Raw genomic sequence first — 20,142 nt, 5'->3', positions numbered from 1 at the left:
CTACCAAGCAAAAAAAATTATAGCGCCGATCAACAATGCACTTCGAGCGCAGTTATATGCACGCATCTAGGAGCGAGGGGTCCTAACGATGTCTTATGTAACATACATTTGAGTACTGTGATAATGATTTTCCTAATTGTGGACACCCACTGCTCGAACTGAAATGAAATTTTTTGTTACACAGCCTAGTTCATATCATAAAGTAGAAAGCTCCAACAAGAACAAACCCAAATTAATTAGAATAAATCAGCCTGAAGCACTGGTCACAAGGTGCCTTTTGAAATGTGTGTTTTGCGTTTTTACTGTTTTACTATATTCAGTTGATGCGCAAGTCGTGCACAGACAAAGAAAACCACAAGCATTCTATAATAGTTCTAAATTTTTTTCAGCGGATGCAACTTGAGATTACACGGTCATCAATGATCATTCCATGAAAACATTGCGGCAATAAATACTTGACAAATGACCCAAAATATATTTGCAGCCATATAACTAGCTAGGGAGTTTTACGAAAACACTCAGATGTATCACCTTCAATTTCTTCTGTTTTTGTTATTTAATGATATGTAAATAGAGATCCTAAAACAAGGCGGCCGAAATATCCGAATGATCTCTGAGATCAATTCCGTATGTGAGGCGGATTAGTTCAACTTCAAATCAAACTCTTAATAACAAGTAGAAGTGTATTTGTATGATGGCAGATATCTCTAGCACCAGTGCTTGAAAAAGCGGCACCAGGTAAGAGGCGGCTACTAAAGTATGAACTAAGAATAACTGGACGACGGGTACTGTCTAGGGAAACTGGTTCGTTTTAGTTATAACCAGGGCTTGTCAATTGTTAGCAATTTTTCTTTGATTTTAGCTTTCAGATACTTTTCTGTCGGAGGAGCAGAGCTAGGGCGGGGGTTCAGAGAGGGGGAGGGGGAGGGGGATGAGGGCTTGAACGAACTTCTTCCCTTGCCCATGGATTATTTCAGCACTATTTTCAATTCAACTACGTACAAACCTTGAAATTTAAAGGACAAAAGGCGCAATTCTGAAGAGTCAACACGACGTTAATCATGCATGAGTCAGTTACGACTTAGCCAACAAACTGAAACACAGCGTGGATATCAATACGCAGTAGAGTTGTTATTTTAGGTGTAAAACAATGAGAAGCCCCCTTCCCCCCCCCCCCCTCCTCCTTTGAAAAATAATAGCAACGCGCCTTTAGACAAAGCTGAGCCCTGGAACAGGGTGTTTTGGTGATTGTACTCTGCACTAGCTTCTTACAAGCATTCGAGAGCGCTATTAAGTCTTTTTTTTCCAGTATACCACCACTATGTTCTATGTTCTTGACGAAAGGAGAGGTTACGTGTGATCCAAGATCTATTGATTAGTCACGTTCTGTCTAGATAAGGCACGATTCCTCTTTTAGTAATAAGTTCAATTTTCGGTACTGATAAATTGTGTTCTAATTAGAGAAAAGACGGTTCCATAAAATTTGGAGTTTGAGCTAAATTTTAAACAGGGATTAGCTGCGTCTAGTGAGGGAGAGCACGGTTTCATCGTTCAATCCTCTGTTGGTTCAATTTTTTATACTGGTCGGTTACGAACGAACTAGAGAAAGCAGTCAACCAAACTTCCGAACTATGTTTGGCAAGAAAGAGCACAGCACTTTGCTTGTATTTCACCCAATTGCAATTTTTAAAACTGATCAGTTACGCTCTCCGTGTGATGGGGAAAGCATACTCCTTTGTTCGTAGTTCGGGCTCAATTTTGAATTCTGATCAGCGGTCTGATTTGAAAAAGCTCTGTTTCTTTGATATTAACTGGCTTAATTTAGAACACAGACCAACTGCGTTCAAACGAGAAAAACCACGGTTTCTTTGTGAGTGATTGGCTAAATTTTCAACACTGATTGACTACGTCCTAGCTCGGGTAAGCACGATATTTTTTCTCGTTATTGGCAAAATTCTTTGTATTGATATATAATTTCAACGAAAAACAACTCTTGTGAAAACAATGGCTAGTACAATACACTATATTGGGCGAATCGCGGTATCTGAAGTAGAGGACAGGATCATCTACATGTTGTTCAAAATAATGTTCGATTATTACATGGATACTGGCTGTAAGTTTGCATACAAACATTTCAAAAGTATTAAGCCTACACATAAATCTGTGGGTGGTAAAGATGTTTGGTATGCCAAAAGGCAGCAATTCGTTTTCAGCTGAAGTGGTCATATATTTATTTTTCATTTTCGGTGCTTAGTGAAATCTTGAGTTACCCTAGTTTTGTAATGCTGCTCTGATGCGTAACCATGTCTAATATTCAATATTCATACAATTGACTATTTTAATCCCCAGTTTCGCATGTTTTACTCAGGTTTTTTATGGAAAAAGAATTGGCTTTGACTATGATTTTATAGGAGCAACACACTCTTCGCTGAGACTGCCCGGAACTTTTATCGCATCCTCTTGAAATAACGTTTGATCACACTTCAAGCATAATTTACAGAGTGTCTTCATCTGATAACCTTTGTAACATCAACGCCCACAAACCAACCAACGGAGAACAGGAGTATTAGTGAAAAATCTTCTTTTTTTTTTCTGTCGAATGAACTGTTTACTGCTATTGCTTAATATTTTGAAATGCTTATGAAATCTGGGGAAAGGCAATTCTTCGATAAATTATAATGATATTCAGTCAGGATGCAATGATGAGCTTTTTTAGCTTAAGGAAAGATTGTTCTCAGGCTTGGTTTTTAAAAAGGATTTCAAGTTGTTCTAGGAAAGTTTCTAGCTTTTTCTGACGACGAATTTTTTGTCCTACACACCTATTGTATTGAGAATTACTGCGATGAAATAGTAAGCCCACGTCGTACTTGCTGGAGATACTTACTTGGAAATAATTTTCTTTACTGGCAGCACAACTAAAATCACTGCCACATCTGCTCTAGATCAAGTTACAAATCATTTAGAATTTCTTTCTGTATATTAGTAGTCTAAAAACGGTTAGTTCTGAACTTTGAACATTTTAAACAATTTAAATTATGCGCTGGCTTTTCCTGGTTGAATTCGGCCTGAAGCGAAAACTGAAAAACTTGTGTTCGGTAATTTTTTAGATGACAAATTATTCACATTTTTGTGTAAAAAGATCTTCAGCTCATTAAAGTGGAATTTATATGTAAAACTATACCGATAAACAGCGAATAAATGACATTATCACGGACCTCTTGTTGCAAATATTGCTTCAAACTTAACTCAAGGGTTTGTCACAACGTTTAAAACACTGTTATACTTCTCTATTTGAAAGTCTTTATCGAGTTTTTTTTGTTATCACGATCGTTTTTGTTTTAAAAGCCCTCCGAGAAGGTTCAAATAAATAATTAAATCCAAGATAAACCACAACGTGTTTTCATTTATTAATCTCCTCCTAAGCTCAAGAGCCGGAAATGATATTCAGCTGCTCGTTAAAGAATCTTCTCAAAGCACGAAAGAGTCGATTTTTTAATTTCACGCCAAGAATCATTCTTTCCAGCTGTTTTGCAGCTTCACCAATAAGTTGGAAATCTTCCAATTTGATTCACTGAATTTTTGCGTCTAAAGGCGTTAAACAGCAGAGGAACGAGACCCTTTTATAAGGTAAAGTCAAAATAAGGAATTATTGTTTTCAGTTACTGAAATGTGTAAAGAATTAATCTTTGTTTTTTGTGGGTTAACTTCCAAAACTCCGCTACCTTTGTAAACTGGTGATAAAAGTACTTTGAAACTAGGGTCTAATGTTAGAAAACATGCGGAAGTTTTGAAAACTGTTTATTTTGTTAAACCACTGAATTGAATTGATTACATTCAGCACACTAGAATGATAAAGTAAAACGAATTTATTGTGATACCTAACGCTCTTGTAATCAGAATACTGATGTATCGACGAAAGACAAAAACAGCCCACGCCTCATTAACATAAAACGCATCAATTTTGTAAGGAGAGCAACTGCCACAATAAACATGCGTGAAAAAGTTGTTGCATTTACCTTTGAAATATCTCAGATGTTCTTTCAATGCTGTTTATTTCAAAATTATTGGTAACGGTGTAATACATGTGCTCTACAGTTTTGCCCAGGGATATTGGTCCAAGCCCTGCCATTCTTTGATTTACCGCTGTTTTTTGCTTGTCTTTGTGGTAACTATTACGTTATTACCGCAAGCTTGAAATTTCGACCTTCAAGAACATAAAGGTAAGCATTTTTAAACAAAGTGGTTTAAAGTTTAAAAATTTTCACGTTAGGGCTCTTAAACGCAATCCTGCGTGATAAGTTATCAAGCCGGCCCTTCAAAGAACTCTTTCATAGGGACAGTAATTGGCCTTGGAATAAACCTGAGCACGATGCCGAAACACATTTACTCTGCAGAAAACATTCTGCATCATATGAGCTTTTCGTTAAAGAGCTTTCATTTACTCTGCATTCATCCACATATTTATGGGGATATAGAAATACTGTATTATCACAAGGTTAAACCAATTTTGGTTCCTAATGCTCTCTTTCCGCGACATGCTCTAGCTAAGCGCACAAATCGTGAGCTTATTGGTACTAGTGTAGAGTAGATAAAGCGTTTATGACCATATGTACACACGCATACACACTGGGAGTTCTTAGTTAGACGAAGAATACTGCAGGGTGTACAGCTATTTAGGTGTATCAATAATATATTACGTTTGAACAGGTCATTGTTGTCCACACACGAACTCAGCGTAAGATGATGTTTTGTTTGAACGCAAACTCGTGGCATGGCATAGGCAGTAAAACCCGCTCAAAATATTAGTCTAATGTTTCTGTACAGATTTATGCTTTCAAAGTATTACCTCGATCGGCTCATTCTTAATGACTTCAACTTTGACTTAAGGATAAATAAGCAGGTTTTAAAATATCTTATGAGGAACATCAAAAAGTTTATATTTTAAGAATGAAATTATGTTCCTGTTTTCAGTCCCTGTATGTATAACGGTTGTTTGCGAGGCTTTGTTTAGCTCTCCCGCCCATTTTTCCCCGCCCAGTTGTGTTTTGCCGGAAAAGAAGACGATGTAAAACTTCTAGATTGGATTTGAATTAAATAATTGATATTTACGAACTGTTGTCAATTAGAGAAGAACTCAGTTTTTAATCATCATGCATTCAGAAATTAAACTCCGCGGGGTCAGCTTTCGTGAAGGATAAATCTTCTCTGTGTTCGCTTGAAATGGTAACGTTTTCAGCTTTGTATAGTTTCATATTGCTGCCAAGACTGGTAGTGTATGTTTTGATATAATCAGATCAGTCGCGCATCGATCAACTGAGGTAATAGTTAACATGGAAGAGGCTGATATGAAGCGTCTTGTAAATTTTTAACTGCTGATGCTTTATCGTGATTTGACCGCGCCAAATTGTCGGAGAAGGTAAGAAACCCTTCCGGTTGGATAAAGTAACTTGATCATTTTATTCAGCACATCTTCAGAGATTTGCATATTTAACCAACTTCCTCAATGTTTGACATCTTCAAAAGAAAAAGCGCGCAAAAGATGTGAATGTAGTTTTAAAAAGATTGAAATGTCAAACCAAAGAATAGCGCAAAAATGATGTAGTTGCGAGAAGCCTGCGCTTTGGCGATTGATTTTTCAATATCCCAGAGCAAAAATTGGACAGTTAACACTATCAACTCGATATTATTTATTTTTAGTTGAATAAATTAATCATTCTGCGAATAATGCGTCAAATATTTCCATTTCTGTCTAGAAATTACATTGATTTCGGATGTTAAAAATAATTGTAATTAGCGAAAATAAGTTTTTTTTCGTGTGCCGCAGTGTTTGATATAAATGATAACTTTAACCTCATCAAACGTTCACTAATCACATATGATTTATAGAACTGTTGTTGTTTCCCATTTTCACTATTTTTCTTTTTCTAAAAACTCAAATACGGTTGCCGAAGCGGAAACGACTTCGTTTTGTTTTATCAGTTAAATAGAAAATGAACACCGTTGAGAGAGCGAGATTTCGAAAGTATATATGTGAAGTTTCATTGAATTGTTAACTTTTTGTTGACTTGGACTTTGTATGAATATATAATGACAATTCCAAACTGAAATCGAAGACAGTTTACAGAAACATAACATTTTATGCTGAAATTCCTTTGAAATCAATTAGGAACTTAGTAACATTTTGCCTTTCAAGTTAACTATCGATAATATCTTGTTACAAATTCACAGGCGTAATTATCTGATTTCGTCTGATGCAAATCTGCTTTTGCCAAATCATTCTTATTTTTTTCCTCAATCTCCAGAAACATTTCTTAAAACCTACATCTTTTGCGCCTGCATGAATTGGATTTAAATATTACTTGATACTCTTAAATGTGTTGTTTGTGTTAGTAGTAGCTAATTTCCAGAAAATTTATTTATATTTTCATATATGTTAAGATAACGAAGGTAATTGGTTAATTCTGCTATTCCGGTTTCCGTCAATAATGTTTTTATTTTGACCTGGGCGTAGAGCCAGCAGTATTAAAAAGTAAATGTTGATAAACTTCTGGCGTGATTTTCAAAGGTTTTACCTCAGAAAGCGGAACAACTGCACGGGTGTGGGTGAGTTTAAACGTGATGATTTTCTTGTCTTAATTTCCGCGCCGAGGTTTCCTAGCAACTGCTTCCCGCGTAATTTGCCCCTTGTAGTGTGCATGTATGTACGTCTGTGATTCGGGAAACTAACGGAACGACGAAGCTTTCGTCGGAATTTCGTTGATGACTCCGATACCTTTTGTGACCCCTGCTGTGGGAAAACGTCAGTTTCGGTATCTGAACCGTAAAAATGTCCTTCAAAAAGCAGTTTAAACTTTATATTTAATAAAAAACGTTGAAGATCTGAGTCAAAAAGTTAAGAAAGCGCACGGAAGCGATCCACTCATTCCACAACGAGCACTGTCAAGTTATAAGAAATTATATTTTTAAAAAATCTTCAACGAGAAATTTCAGTCGAGCTCAAGCTTTCGGTTTCATGGCCTTAGTCAGTATCCTTAGAACAGTCCATTAGACTGAAATGTTTTCGAAAAAGACATTTTAATATGCTTTCAGTCATTAATTTAAAGAAAATGATTTTGTGAGCAAAGAAAACATTCGAGACCAAACTTTGAGTTTTGAATCTTCTTGAGACAGGTGTAGGTGTGTTACCCTAGGAGGCAAGATGCCCTTTTGACATTTATGACACAAACTGTTGACAGATGAGAATATTTTCTTTTTCATTGCCAATGTGTTCCAAACTAAATCTCAATTAATAACATGAAACGTTAAGGTTAAGTTGCCAGGTGATGTCTAATTCGGTTTAAAAAAAAGCCTGCAATTGCAGTTTGTAATTTCACAAATTATTTTAGAAGCAGTAAGCACTGGGGAGGAAGTAAAGAAGACTTTCCAAATCTTATGTTGGCAGATGCGAAAATAAAAAAAAAGTTATCGAAGGCAGCAATATGTTCTCTGACATTTGTGACAATTTATGGAATGAACAATTTGTTTTTTTTATCAACTGAGCTGAAAATGTAAATTTCGAGTATTGGCCCACTGGATTCGTCATTCATTAGCAATTCCTGTCGCTCTAACGAAGGGCTAAGGCTTGAAACATCAGCTTTATTCATAAAATAAACAGCTAATTATCTAATCGTTTTAGGATAATAATGATTTAGTTCAGCCGTTTTCATGCTGGCTTTACAGGCATCTTCCCCCATATTGAAACTCAACATAAGATGAACCTTCCTAAAGAACATCTTGACCATTGTTGATTCAAGCTACATTTCTTCCTTCATGATCAAGTGTTTACTTTCCTTTATCAAAGCTATAATCGGCCAAAGCTGGATTAAAAAGACTCAATGAAAACTCATCTACTCTGCACAGTAGCTTGACGTACTATCAAACCTTTACACAGTTTCTTTTAGCCATCATCTTTCGGTTTTAATCAGTGGTATGAGACGCTTACGCAATTCTTTGTTTCATTTTTGCTTAACTCAACTCATCCCACAGAAATCATTCTTAAACTTGTATAATAGCTTTCCAGAACTTAAATTGCTGGAATTTAAGCTATGACGTTCTTCGGAATTTTCCAATTTTATAATTTTCGACTATAATGGGATAAGAGAATTTAAGTGTTACATTTTTCAGTAAAAAGCTTAACAATCATGAATTATTAGCAAGGAAATCTTAGGTAAAATTACAGTTAACTTCACAGCTGGTAAGCGATGTTTTCAGCTCTTTCGTTTAATTCAACTATCTTATATCTCAACTAATAGTTTACATATTGGATTATAATACTCAGAAAACATAACGATATATAGCTGTTTGTTTGAGAAGAGGTTTCTTCGATTCCGTTGGGAATCCTAAGCTCCCAAAGCAGCCAAAAACAAAACCGGAATAGTTTTTTTAATTAAGATAGTTCAGGATTAAAATTAATTGGATTCAAAGCGACTCCCACACTCTTCATTTGCAACAATTCTTAAATTACTGATGTACTGATAAGGAAATTCATCAGTTTTTTTATGGGACCCGGTAACTACTTTGGAGAAATTTCCAAATGAAATTCAGAGAAGGTTGTGTCTACTTAGTCTTCCATCAGAGTTTCCTTAGTGTTCAAAGGTACAGTGTTTTAGGATTTGTGTCAGCTACTTAACACTAAGATGTGAATTGTAAAGACCTCTATTGATAAAACATGAATATTAGCACTGTTCACCATAGCAAACATCAGTCTCCACATTAGAGAAGCAACTCCAGGAACGTAAATAACGGACAAAAACAACAGCAAACAAACAAGTATAACAACATCACTGATTCTAAAAAAAACGGTTGAGCACTTATCATTATGAATAGACTGTTATGAAGAATTGAATTTTCTCCCAGTGTGAAGCAAGAGATCATAAATAATCTCTTGGGTGAAGTCATTTCAGATTTGGATCTCAGCGTTTCGGCTTTACAATGATTGTCTTCTTCAGGCGATGAAGGACGCAAACAGAAGAAAAGGTTTAGGAAGAGGAAAGCGCCGAGCTAAAGATCGGAATTGAGCACACATAGAGACAAACAGTAGTTTCATTATAAGAGTCACTTGATTTTACAAGTGACTTCAATTCTGTAGATTATCTTCATTACATAATAGGCTTTGTCTATTTATGTCGGAATAATAATCAATTTTAACACCCCAACCTCCCTTTCAGGGAGCGGATTGATAAATCTTAATACAAAAGTATTCCCAAAAGCACTGAAATCAAAACAATTCCAATATGAAAATAACAAGACAGGGGCAAACGTTCAAGAGAAATTTTAGTGCAAACGAGGCTTGAGAGTGAAATTTCGGTGAGTGACGTCATCGCGCTTAAGAGCCGGCGTCTCAAGGTCTCCGCAATTCCAGGAACATCAGTAAATCATAAGATGGTAGATTTCTTGTAGTTTTTTTTCTCAATCCAACAGCCGAAAAATTTTTGCGAGGTTTCTTTGGTTTCCTTTTACGCTAAGAAAGCGACTGAAACAAAAACAAGAATTCCAATTTTATCTGGAATTGACGGGAGCCCTTTTGTAGTGGAGAAATTGCCAAATCCTATTTCATTTTTAATTTAATTTCGTTTGATTTAATTTCAAAGAGGTGATGAGAATAAATAAAATTGGATTATAATAGATAAAGAACGAAAAAAACTCTTAAAACTAACATAGAAGAAAACGCATCGAACAGCTGAGGAGAATTCAGAGACCTATCATATCAAAAGGTAGAGAGAGAGTTGGGCATATCATCTGATAAAAACTCTCCACACCTCTTTTGAGAACATCGTGGTAAATTCAGATCAACATTGATAACTTTTGCTGTTGGAAGATAAAGACAGAAAATAAAAGGATTTGGTGAAAGAGGGAGTTTTTTTGGAGGAGTATATGTTAAGGGAGATTATCCTTTGTAAGCCCCTTAGCGAGGTAAAAATAGTTAGGACACTCTCTCCGCTGATTGATAGGTTCATGAGTTATCTGAAGAATTGCTCTTCGTGGAGCCAAATCGTAAATATTTACCGCAAGCCCCAAGAGAAATCGGTTCTCGACCTTTCAAGGTCAGTCCTTAAGTCCCGGAAAAAGCGTGCCAAGAAACTTAAAGGAAGTCGAAGGTACCATGAAATTTCAAGCGCTCCAACAGCAAAGCGAAAAACATGAGAAGAAAAATTGAAAGTGGAGATTTCAAATGTGCATCTTTTGTGATGACAGATAAAGTTCGCAGTAAATTTAACGCATTCACTTTATTCCCAAAGGAAAAAAGGAAATCACGAATAGTTTAAATTCCGCTTGCCTTGTTTGAGAAACAGCACTGCTGCAATGGCAAAACGTTCAGGTTTAGACCTTACAAGATCCTCTTCCTCCCGAGTCCTACACGACAGTATTTCATGAAAGAACTCCTCGATAGCTCAAGTTTTATTTAAGTGGTCACAGGCCAGGGTTTCATCCACGGACTGAAAATTTGGAACTAACTTGTACGTACAGTATAATAAACAGTACTACTTAGCAGAACTGCTCCCTTGTTCAATTGAATGGACACACGCTAACTTCATTCATGGCATGAAAAGTAAGGAGTATCCTCTACCGCATGATAAGCGGCATCAGAAAAAAAAATTCTGCTCTCTAGCTTTCACCCGAATCGTCAAACATTAGGGTTTTATTCACAGAATCAACTTTTGAGCACAACACATAGAACTATATAAAAATATTTTTCAGAAACTTTCATAATTCACAGACTAAATTTTAGAGCTACCATAGACTGAACTTAAGAACTACCTTAGGTTGTACAGTGCTACGTGAGAGTACCGCCCCTGAAGTTGTTTTCATTTTAATCATGTCCGCACAGTCAGGTTGCATCTGACAGCGACAAAAAAGCTCACCACATTATCATGATGACGGTGCTGGTCAGAAGCTTTTTTACGAATGTACGCGCGTAAAATTTTCATTCATTTGCCTACACCCTACAACAACCTCACTGAGCATTTTATACAGTCACAATTGTCAGGAAAAGGTATACGTAAAGGCTGATAAAAGTACCGCAAAATATTACGTCGGCGTTGGATACCTTTCGCAATGGTTTTATCTGAAGTCTTTAAAAAAGCTGATTCCATCAAGACTTAGAGAAGGCTTTTAAATCAGGTCTAACTTAATCCTATGGCCTTCAGCACTTTAGCCGATAAGAGCAGTAAATTTTATCGTTAAAATGCCTTTTTCAATTCTCACAAAGTACACCTCTGTAAGTGTATGAGTTTTCTAGAGTTTTCTATAAACGGCTAGTGTGGAGAATCTGTCTATTGATATGGGAGGGTTGTCTCTTTAGGCCAGTTAACATATTTCGGTTTAGTTTCCGGGACTTAGCTTTTAATGAGATCACTAAATATTTTGCGAGATCTTAGTTTTTTCCCCAGGAGACTACGTGATAGCATCAAAAGGCTCTTTGAAATATTATTGGAAAATAACAACAAAACAACCGATTCTTCGGTTACCGGAAAGGTTTCTCCATATTATTTATAAGTTTTATTTCGAAATATGGAAGGGATTATCTTTTAAGCATTTTAAAGCCCTTTGCGGAATGTGAAATTGATAGCAGGATATACCATTCCATTAAGACTTCTTATTTGACCAAGAGGGCAGCATATAAGAACCGAATTAAGGCAGGGGTTTTTTTAGATCGTCTGTTAAAAGTTTAGAGAACGAAGTGGAAACCTTCCATTCATTTGGAGAAACTTAGGATCGAAAGAAAAAGAAAAAACTTTGGGAAACAATCGGTAAGCCTTTCTTGTACTTAACAGTGGTACTTATTTAATTTTATGCTCCTGAAATCATAGGGAAAACACGATATTGGTGTGAAATCGTTTCGTCACGTAGTGATAATAGTTTACGCTAGCTGTTTATCCGTGGTTTTCATTAGCATTCACTTCACAGCCAAACGTAAGCCATTGTAAAAAAGTTTGTGGTTATACGTCGCAGTGAAGACCGTTTTCATGAAATATGTATATTATCGCTGGTCTCACAATTTAATAACTCCAGAATGGAGCACGATCTGTGCCCTGCCTCCTAAGACCTGCTGTTGGGCTAGTGCTGTAGTCTTCTTTAGGCGCCCGAAAAAGACTGACATTGTGCAGTTAAAACGTTGCAATCCGCCCTGATATTGACTGCATCGTGAGACAAAGGCTGCCGATAATTCATTATTACCAGACTTAAGCTAGTGAAGTTTTCGTTTTTTACCAAAGGTCGAGGTATTTCAATTTTTTGTTAAACTTAGAGTAATCCTTTAAGTTATATAGGTTTATTTTTGCTCTTTTCAGTGCGTTGTTTTTGCTGTCAAATATCATTTGTCAATGTGTATGCAAACCCACGAGGAAACACAACTCAAACACAGTTTCCACGTCATGTAAAGACGCTCTTTTCATTTTTTCTCTGTCTACAACCAGCATTTTAGCTTATTCAATGAGGAAACATTAAGATTGGAGACCTTAAAAGAGCGTGGGGCAAAGAGAATTACAACCAGCATTTTAGCTTATTCAATGAGGAAACATTAACATTGGAGACCTTAAAAGAGCGTGGGGCAAAGAGAATTAATTTTTGGGCGAAATTCTTCTCTAAGAATGGACGGTTGTTTGTCTTGAGCTCAAAAGAAGCCCTTTCCAAGAACTCAAAGATGATTACACTAAACAAAGAAACATCTCAGAACCATGCACGGCGAACATCGACCTATGAATCTAATTTGACAGAAACAACAAAAAAATTGTCTTAGATTTTCAGTCGTGTGACCTGACCTTGTCTAATTAAGCCGATGATGATGACATGTTTAGTATTATCCGCTGGCGCACCTCTTTGAGTGTAGATCCAACCCTGCACCTTAGTATGTCGGTTTTTTAAAATGTTACCGTTCTTGACAAAGTCACCCCACTTTATATCGGTTTACAAATTCTCACCTACGTGATTCTCAGTGCGCTCAGACAACTGCTTTCGACAATTATAAACCGATCGATAATTTAGTGCCAGGTTTTTATCTTCTGTGTCTTTTCATCAGACAAACCTCAACTTTCTTGGCAAGTCAACACGCTTTTTATCACTGACATCACCTATCATTAAATCAAGCAAACTTTCCTTCCTTGCTGATTGAATTAACCGCTATGACGTTCGACCCGCATGTGGAAATATTTTCGTACTTAAGCGGATTTCGATAATCTGTGGTTGGATCTTGCGTCTGATTGTTATCTGTGCGGAGCAAATGTTTATTTTCTGACATTTAACCCAAGTAGAAAGTATTGCGAAAATCCTACAAAACGAGGTACTAAAACAATCGGAGGGGACAGCGTGGAAAGGATGAAAAGATCCTTCCCTCCTACCCCTCCCAAAGGATTGCTGAAGGAGCAAGGCGAGCCGAGGGCAGTTTAATGCATTTTGCTCAACATTTTAGGTTCGCATGGCGCAAATGGAAAATTATTTTCGTCCATTTTAAGTCAGAAGTTCTGTACGAATTTTTAGCCGTTTGTGTCTGAAATAGAGTCGACTTGGTTGAGCCAATAGGTTGGCTTAGATGCACTTTCTCACAACTGGACCTAAGAGAGAGAGAGATTTTAACCTGTAGAAGAATTTTGAGCTTCGCTATAAAGGAGATATCGTTGTATAACACGACTCTATTTGCGGGATTTCTTTGACAGTTTCGTATACCTATTTTAAATACCTATTTTAAAACTTTACCCCGATGAGGAATATCATTGTTTTTTAGACGTCGGGGGTTGTACTTTACATAAAGACTTGTCATTAACACATCGCTCACTTTTTTTAGCTAATTAAACGAGAAAAAAATATGTCTACGTGTCGATGTACATCTGGGCTGGGTCGGTATTTTGTGGTGCAAGAATGTGGCGTTAAAAGGAAGGAAAAGACAGGAGCTAGAAAAACATCGTCATTTTTCAAAGCAACGGAAAGAAAACAATGCTTGATTCGCATCTTAGAGCGAATTTCCGATGCCTTTGTACGCGACGTTTAAAACCAGTAAATGAGACTACCGAGTGACTCCAGAATATTCCAGCATTGTCTTTCTCTGTCAATGTTCAGACTCCGATAATTTTAAGTAGATTATCAACTCTTTTGTCGGAAACTTTATCTACATCCGTAGTCGTGTACTTAGTAGGCTTTATTGAAAACGGTGAAGGAAGTCAATTGTCTGGTCAAGTTGAACCAAAAGGCATTTCCGATTTACGAACTTTTCATGACAAAAGCGCCCTCTGAAAAAGCGTTTGGACGAACGAATTTACTTCTTGTTGCCGAGCTTTCTTTTCATCCGTGCGAGGTTTTTCGATCAACCTTTTGATTCCAATAACAGTTATTTGAAGGCGCCAGACGCAACGAGTGTTCAAATCGAGTGTCATCGATGTTATTCTATATTTACGTTGGAATTAAAGTCGGCACTCGAAAAATATGACATAAGCTGACATTTAAAACGGCAGTATCGCCGCCAAGCTCAGGCAAGTGCCTCAGACGGTATCGCATGTAAAGCACTTAGCTACATCCACATAGCTGTATGAGCGTACTTGAAATTCGAAGAAGAATATTTTAGACGAGAAATCAACCATTTGGTCTCTTATACTAATTAAAGAATTGGAAGAAGCCAAGTTAAGCTGATACGCCATCCACGAATCTTCTGCAAAGATCGACAACACCTGGCCTTCATTGTAACGCATTTCTAATCAGTTTAAGTAAGTGGTACTGACGTTTTCTGCAGAGCACTTCTATTTTCATTTCAAAGGGCGCGTAAATACCTCAGCAAATCTACTCTTCTTTTTATCCTTTCATGCTGTTTTCATCTCTTTTTTCCATTTTGAATTGCGCACTTTCAGTGTAGTTCTACTGCAAGTTGCACGTCGAATTCACTGATTGGTTCTGATGACACCAGCTCGTGAATTCCTTGCGCAACCATTATTGGAATTCTGATTGTTTGGCAGCTGCTTTGCAGCCGGGGACTATCAGCAATTTAGCTTTAAAATATTTAACGCTTTGATGGTCCAGATATTTTATTAAAAACTGTTTTAGAGGCATCCCTGATGCTTGTTTGTAGGGAGAATACCAGTACCAAACTCGTCCATAAGAGATCGTGGCCCGAAGAAAAGAAGTGTTTTTATTACTTGTGCTTTTATTTTCAATTTAATGTGGGCGCATAATACAGCAGCTGACTTTTAATGATTTTACACCAGGCCGAGGACGTTTCGTAGCTTTCTTTTAGTAGTTCACCTTATTACGCTTCTATTTACAGAACATTTTTGTTATAGTTCCATCGCATCTGAGCTGGCTGTGATGATACGCTATTTTTGCTTAATTTATGGTCCAAAGATTTCACCAGCTAGTGCAAGGTTATCTGTGAGACCAGTTTAATGTATTAAATCTCCCGAATGTGCTCTTTCGTAAGGAGAGCGTTCTCCTTAAACCCGATGTTGTATGAAGATGGCATTCTAAGTGCATCAGGACGCGCATCATGTTACATACAATGCGATATAACCCCACAGATGTCTCAGTATTAAGAAAATGTCGACCTAAATTCAATTTTGCAATACATTCCACGAAGAAGCTTTCACAAAAAATTGTGAAAATGATTGTGACATCATTTCAGAGGTGAATTCACAAATTCCTCAGCGTTAAACCATTGCGAAATGCATCTAGTGTTACTAAATGTGTCAATGTAACAAGACGCATATTTCTTTCTAAAATTCCCGAAAAACCACCCAGAACGCAACAAACCACCCTGATGAAATATCTTCACTCCGATCCAAGACGAATCGAGATTAATGCCATCATTTGTCTGCTCTTTCAGATTAGATCTCGTTTGATTCGTGAGATAATGCCGTCACCCGTGGATCCCGATTTCCATTGGTCCACTCTGGCAATCGGTCTATTGGCACCTGTCGTCGCTATCATTATTCTGTTAGGAATGATTGGGAACATCCTAGTAATTATTGTTCTTTGGCAACAACAACGCCGTTCGCACCGCGCAACAGGGAGTTATTTCCTCATAAACCTCGCCATCGCCGATATTTTTGGCTCAGCCAATTTGATATTCATGTTGTCGACCATTATCAATCATGGAGAGTGGATTTTCGGGAAGTATATCTGTAAACTGAATGGAGTCCTAACCGTACTTCTTGGTGCCACTTCGTTGCTTACGTTGTGCGCAATCAGCGTGAATCGATATTTCAAGATCGTGGAAGGCGGAAAGTACAACAGGATCTACACAAACACGAACACACTGCGAATGTTGGCTGTTACTTGGCTGGTACCTTTTGTGTTGGCTCTTGCTCCTATCCTTGGCTGGTCCGAGCACGAGTATCAAGTTGGAAAATGCGTCTGCCATTTCTTGTTCAGTCGCAGTATATCCTATACAGTAACCTTTGCCGTTTTCGTTGTCATAGCACCATTTACTGTCATCCTGTTTTGCTACCTGAAAATCTACAAAATTATCAAAACTCATGGAGCCATAATGGGAAACCTTCGCCGAAGCCAACCATCCGTTCATGTAGAAGACATTAAAATCGCTACCACGTTGTTCATCGTGATATTAGTGTTCATAGTGTGCTACATCCCTGCCAGTATAGTCAACATTGTGCAGATGATTGACCCTGATTTCCACATTCCTCATTGGCTCGATATGGTCTCCTTTCTGCTTGTGGTCAGTAACCATGCCAACAATCCAATCATCTACAACGCCCTTAATCGATCATTCCGGCAGGCCTTTCGCGAAGTTTTGCGCCTTCGACCCCGAAGAGAACCACGAGATTTGAGTGGCAGTGGTGCCAAATATCCGAACTGTCAATCTCGCACTGGGACAACGGCAAGGTCGCCTAGCAACCCAGGCTATCAGAACTCCAGCACCTCAAGCGAAAAGCACAGTCCTGAGATTAAACACAGTTTTGACTTTGTGGATAAAAAAGCGTCATTGCCATGTTCAAAACTCAGGACTTCATCATGCTAAATGAAGGTCGGGTTGGTGCCAATTTTCCCCTTCTGACTGCCATAAATTTCTTTGTAGATTTTAGGGGAAAATTCAATGATAAGATCTGTAAAGGATAACTTTTATCTCATTCTCATCACTTGTTTATCGGATAATGTATCGATTTACATATTAATCTCTTCCGGGTAGCAAAGTGTTTATAAAAACTTAGCTGACGCATGTGTTTTGGTTGTTATAACCATTTGGTTCATCTTATGCATGAATCATCAAGAAAATTCCACGTTCAAAAAGCGTCATTTTCAACGAGGCTCTAGGGTGGAGAGGAGCAAAGTAACTTCGAAACATTTCCCGAAGTTGCTGTTCTTCTCTTCACTTCCTAGACCTGGAACGCTCTGAATCTCCCAACCGGGAGGTTCTGGGTCATCGGCTTAGAAAAACCCTTACCGCGATTAAATGCATTCACAAGCCGTCACGTTCGCCATATTGGTGTAGCTTAACGAAAAATAGACACTCATATTATTTAGCCAAAAGTAGTTCAAAGTTTAAGTCAAGTTTTATTGGCTTAGGATAAAGATGTAAATACGTTTAATCAACGCGACGGAGAAAGTTTACAGATATGCAAGTGCCACTCTAGTTAGAAAGGAAGATTGGTTAGAAAACTCGGCCTTTCTTTTTGCGTTGTGTTTTATGTATATTTTTGGCACCTAACAGTGTGCACTGTTCAAAAAAATTCCAGTTATTTTGAACTATCCGACCATCATTAATTTATTTTCTCACAATTTGTGAACGCGGACCAAAAATATTCTGCTCGTTCGACGAGCAGGACAACACCCATGTTTACAATTTTGATTTCTGCCAGTTTTCTCAACCAATCACCTCTACCATAATAATATCCCTTATCATGCATGCTCCATATTTTATCTTTACCTCTTAAAAATGCCTTAGTTTTAAATATTAATGTCTAACATAAGAGCAGCTGAGAGAAATGAACCGCTTCGCATTGTAACGAAATAATAATTCTCTCTGTATATAAATAGCGCGGGAACAAAGACTTCCTTTTAGTGTAGGCTAATATTTATTAGGTTGTTACAAATGTTTTCAGCGACGTATTGTCTGTAGATAGAGTAGAATTGTATAGGAAGAGGGTGATGAGATATCGAAATTTTTCGAAGTTTATCATGTAATTTGCTTATGTTAAATACCTTTAGTTTCCAAGACGAGTTCGAAAACGAGTTTTGGATTCAATTCAAGTCGTTGGTGAAAAACCACTGTACGAGCCAAACAGCTTGTACAGCTTTTGGTATCGGATTGACTTACTCGTGATTGTTAAACTATGAAACTGCTAGCATTTTTACCATGTCACCATGCTCGCAAAGCTTATCCCATAAAATTGCTTTCTCCCCGCCAAAACAACGCAAATCTGCGCACGCTCACTATCAATGGTGCCATTGGCGAAGCTAAAACTTGCAATCTTATTCCTCTTGGAATCTATAGGTCTCTACTAGGACAGAATAATGCTGGAATAAAGAAGCATATGAATCGAAAAGTAACCGGCTATGTAGTGCGTGTATATATGATCTTCCTTTGAGGGTGCATCTTGCCCTTATAGCAAATTAAAGTATCCGGTTTGTCAAGCCTAGGGTCCTTCAGTAAACTTCCCCGAAAAAAAAATTACCTTCTAAAGTCTTCTCATCCCATACAGAAACTTTGAAAAGGCTGATGGGAAATTAGCCTAAGTGTAGCCGTACCCTCCCCTCCAAGGTGAAACGGAAACGTGGGAACGTCCACGAAAATCTGACACTATTCGTGTTTCGTGACGTCGCTCTAATTTATGCAAAATAATGTCACTTGATAATATTTTTTTGCGAAGTGGCACATGTTAGCGTGAAGGTTATCGAGAAACAACAACATTGAAGTGAATTCATTTTCAATTTTTCGGGTAAATTTGCAGTTCAGCGTTCGAGTTCAAATGTATACTTTGCTTTGAGGATGTAGGAAAAGATTATGGGAGCTTTTTTGTATAGAGTAAGAAGAGGATGATGTTCGATTAGCATCGCGCTTGCGAAGTCCACGCGGTTTCTGCTTGCATGCATTTGTAAAGTTGGATCATTTGCCGGAGAATCTCGAGGTTTTTACAGATTTCTTTGAGAGATAGTTACGCTGTAAGCGCGAACAAAGAAGGACTTTTTTCTCAGTCGAAAGAATCGCTGCAAGAAACAACTAGCACTATTTAATAGCTTGGCAGCACCGTTCGTAAAGAGACCGCAATTTGAAGGCAGGCAATCCTCTTGGCCCAAGTACATTAAAATAGTACACCTGGTCATCTGTGAGAGCTTTAACGGGCGGCACCATAAATATAGCGACCGGTTCCTTCTTTAGAAGATAGGTGATCGATGACTGGCGTTGGTTGATATATTAAAGATTTTCCATAGCCAGTTGGTAACGAAACGGAGACATCGTTACCTACGAAAAACACATCTATGGCTTTCTGCTGTTCTTCTTGAAATGTCTCTTTCCCAAAAGTCGCACAAACTTGCCTTAAAACCTGGTCGTAGATCGTTGTTGTCTGAAAAGTTGGCCGTGAAGGCATTTTGTTCATTATCTTGTTCGTTAGTATGAAAATAAATTACTAACTCTAGCCAATCAGAATTAACGAAAGAATCGGCAAAAGGGATTAACCAATCAAAAGTCATATATATATCATTATATATTTTCTTACAAAGGAGTGTTGTCACAGAACACGATTGGTTTCAGGTTTTGCGTAGACGTTGCCTCGTCTCCGTTTCACCTTGGCGGGGGAATGGGTGCGGTTACATGTAGGCTAAAGGGAAATTCTGTCCTGGGAAGTTTTCTCCATCAAGTCTACGTAACATATTCGCATTCGCACTTATTTAACAAATTTCTTCTGATAAGTTCCTGTGACAAGGAAGTGTTGTTTACTTTATACATCATAGAATTCGCGAACACTTAGAAAATGATATTGACAACACTGAGGTCACAATCGCTATCAGCGGCGGAAATAAGGGGAGGGAGGGGGAAGGGATTGTGGAGATAGGGCTCTTAAGGCAATGGGTTAAAATCAGATTGTCTAAGCGAGGCCTTTGCGCTCCCGAGCAGGATACTTTACTCCTAGTGTGCCTCTCTGAAACCAGGTAACAAGCGAATAA

The 20,142-nt window shown here is 37.7% G+C and overlaps 1 protein-coding gene across 6 annotated transcripts; it reads left to right on the top strand.

Annotated features, from left to right (window-relative positions):
• Positions 1–3,470: 3,470 nt before the first annotated feature.
• On the top strand, positions 3,471–18,609 carry LOC113678388 (melatonin receptor type 1A). 6 transcript variants are annotated; one of them, XM_089187303.1, is made up of 3 exons: positions 3,489–3,627; positions 4,096–4,220; positions 15,842–18,609. In XM_089187303.1, the coding sequence occupies exon 3, from the start codon at positions 15,869–15,871 to the stop codon at positions 16,994–16,996; it is 1,128 nt and encodes a 375-aa protein (XP_089043429.1). In that variant the 5' UTR covers positions 3,489–3,627; positions 4,096–4,220; positions 15,842–15,868; the 3' UTR covers positions 16,997–18,609. The 6 variants fall into 6 exon arrangements, 5 of the variants coding, with proteins under 5 accessions (XP_089043428.1, XP_089043429.1, XP_027051068.2 ...); XM_089187302.1 differs by lacking the exon at positions 4,096–4,220 and having other exon boundaries at positions 3,471–3,627; XM_027195267.2 differs by lacking the exons at positions 3,489–3,627; positions 4,096–4,220 and adding an exon at positions 11,652–11,789.
• The last annotated feature ends 1,533 nt before the right edge of the window (positions 18,610–20,142 follow it).

This window comes from Pocillopora damicornis, chromosome 11 (genome assembly GCF_964200805.1).
Source record: "Pocillopora damicornis chromosome 11, jaPocDami1.2, whole genome shotgun sequence".
Taxonomy (NCBI): Eukaryota; Metazoa; Cnidaria; class Anthozoa; order Scleractinia; family Pocilloporidae; genus Pocillopora; species Pocillopora damicornis.
Note: the sequence above shows the minus strand (reverse complement) of the source record. Positions and strands in the feature narration are given on the sequence as shown.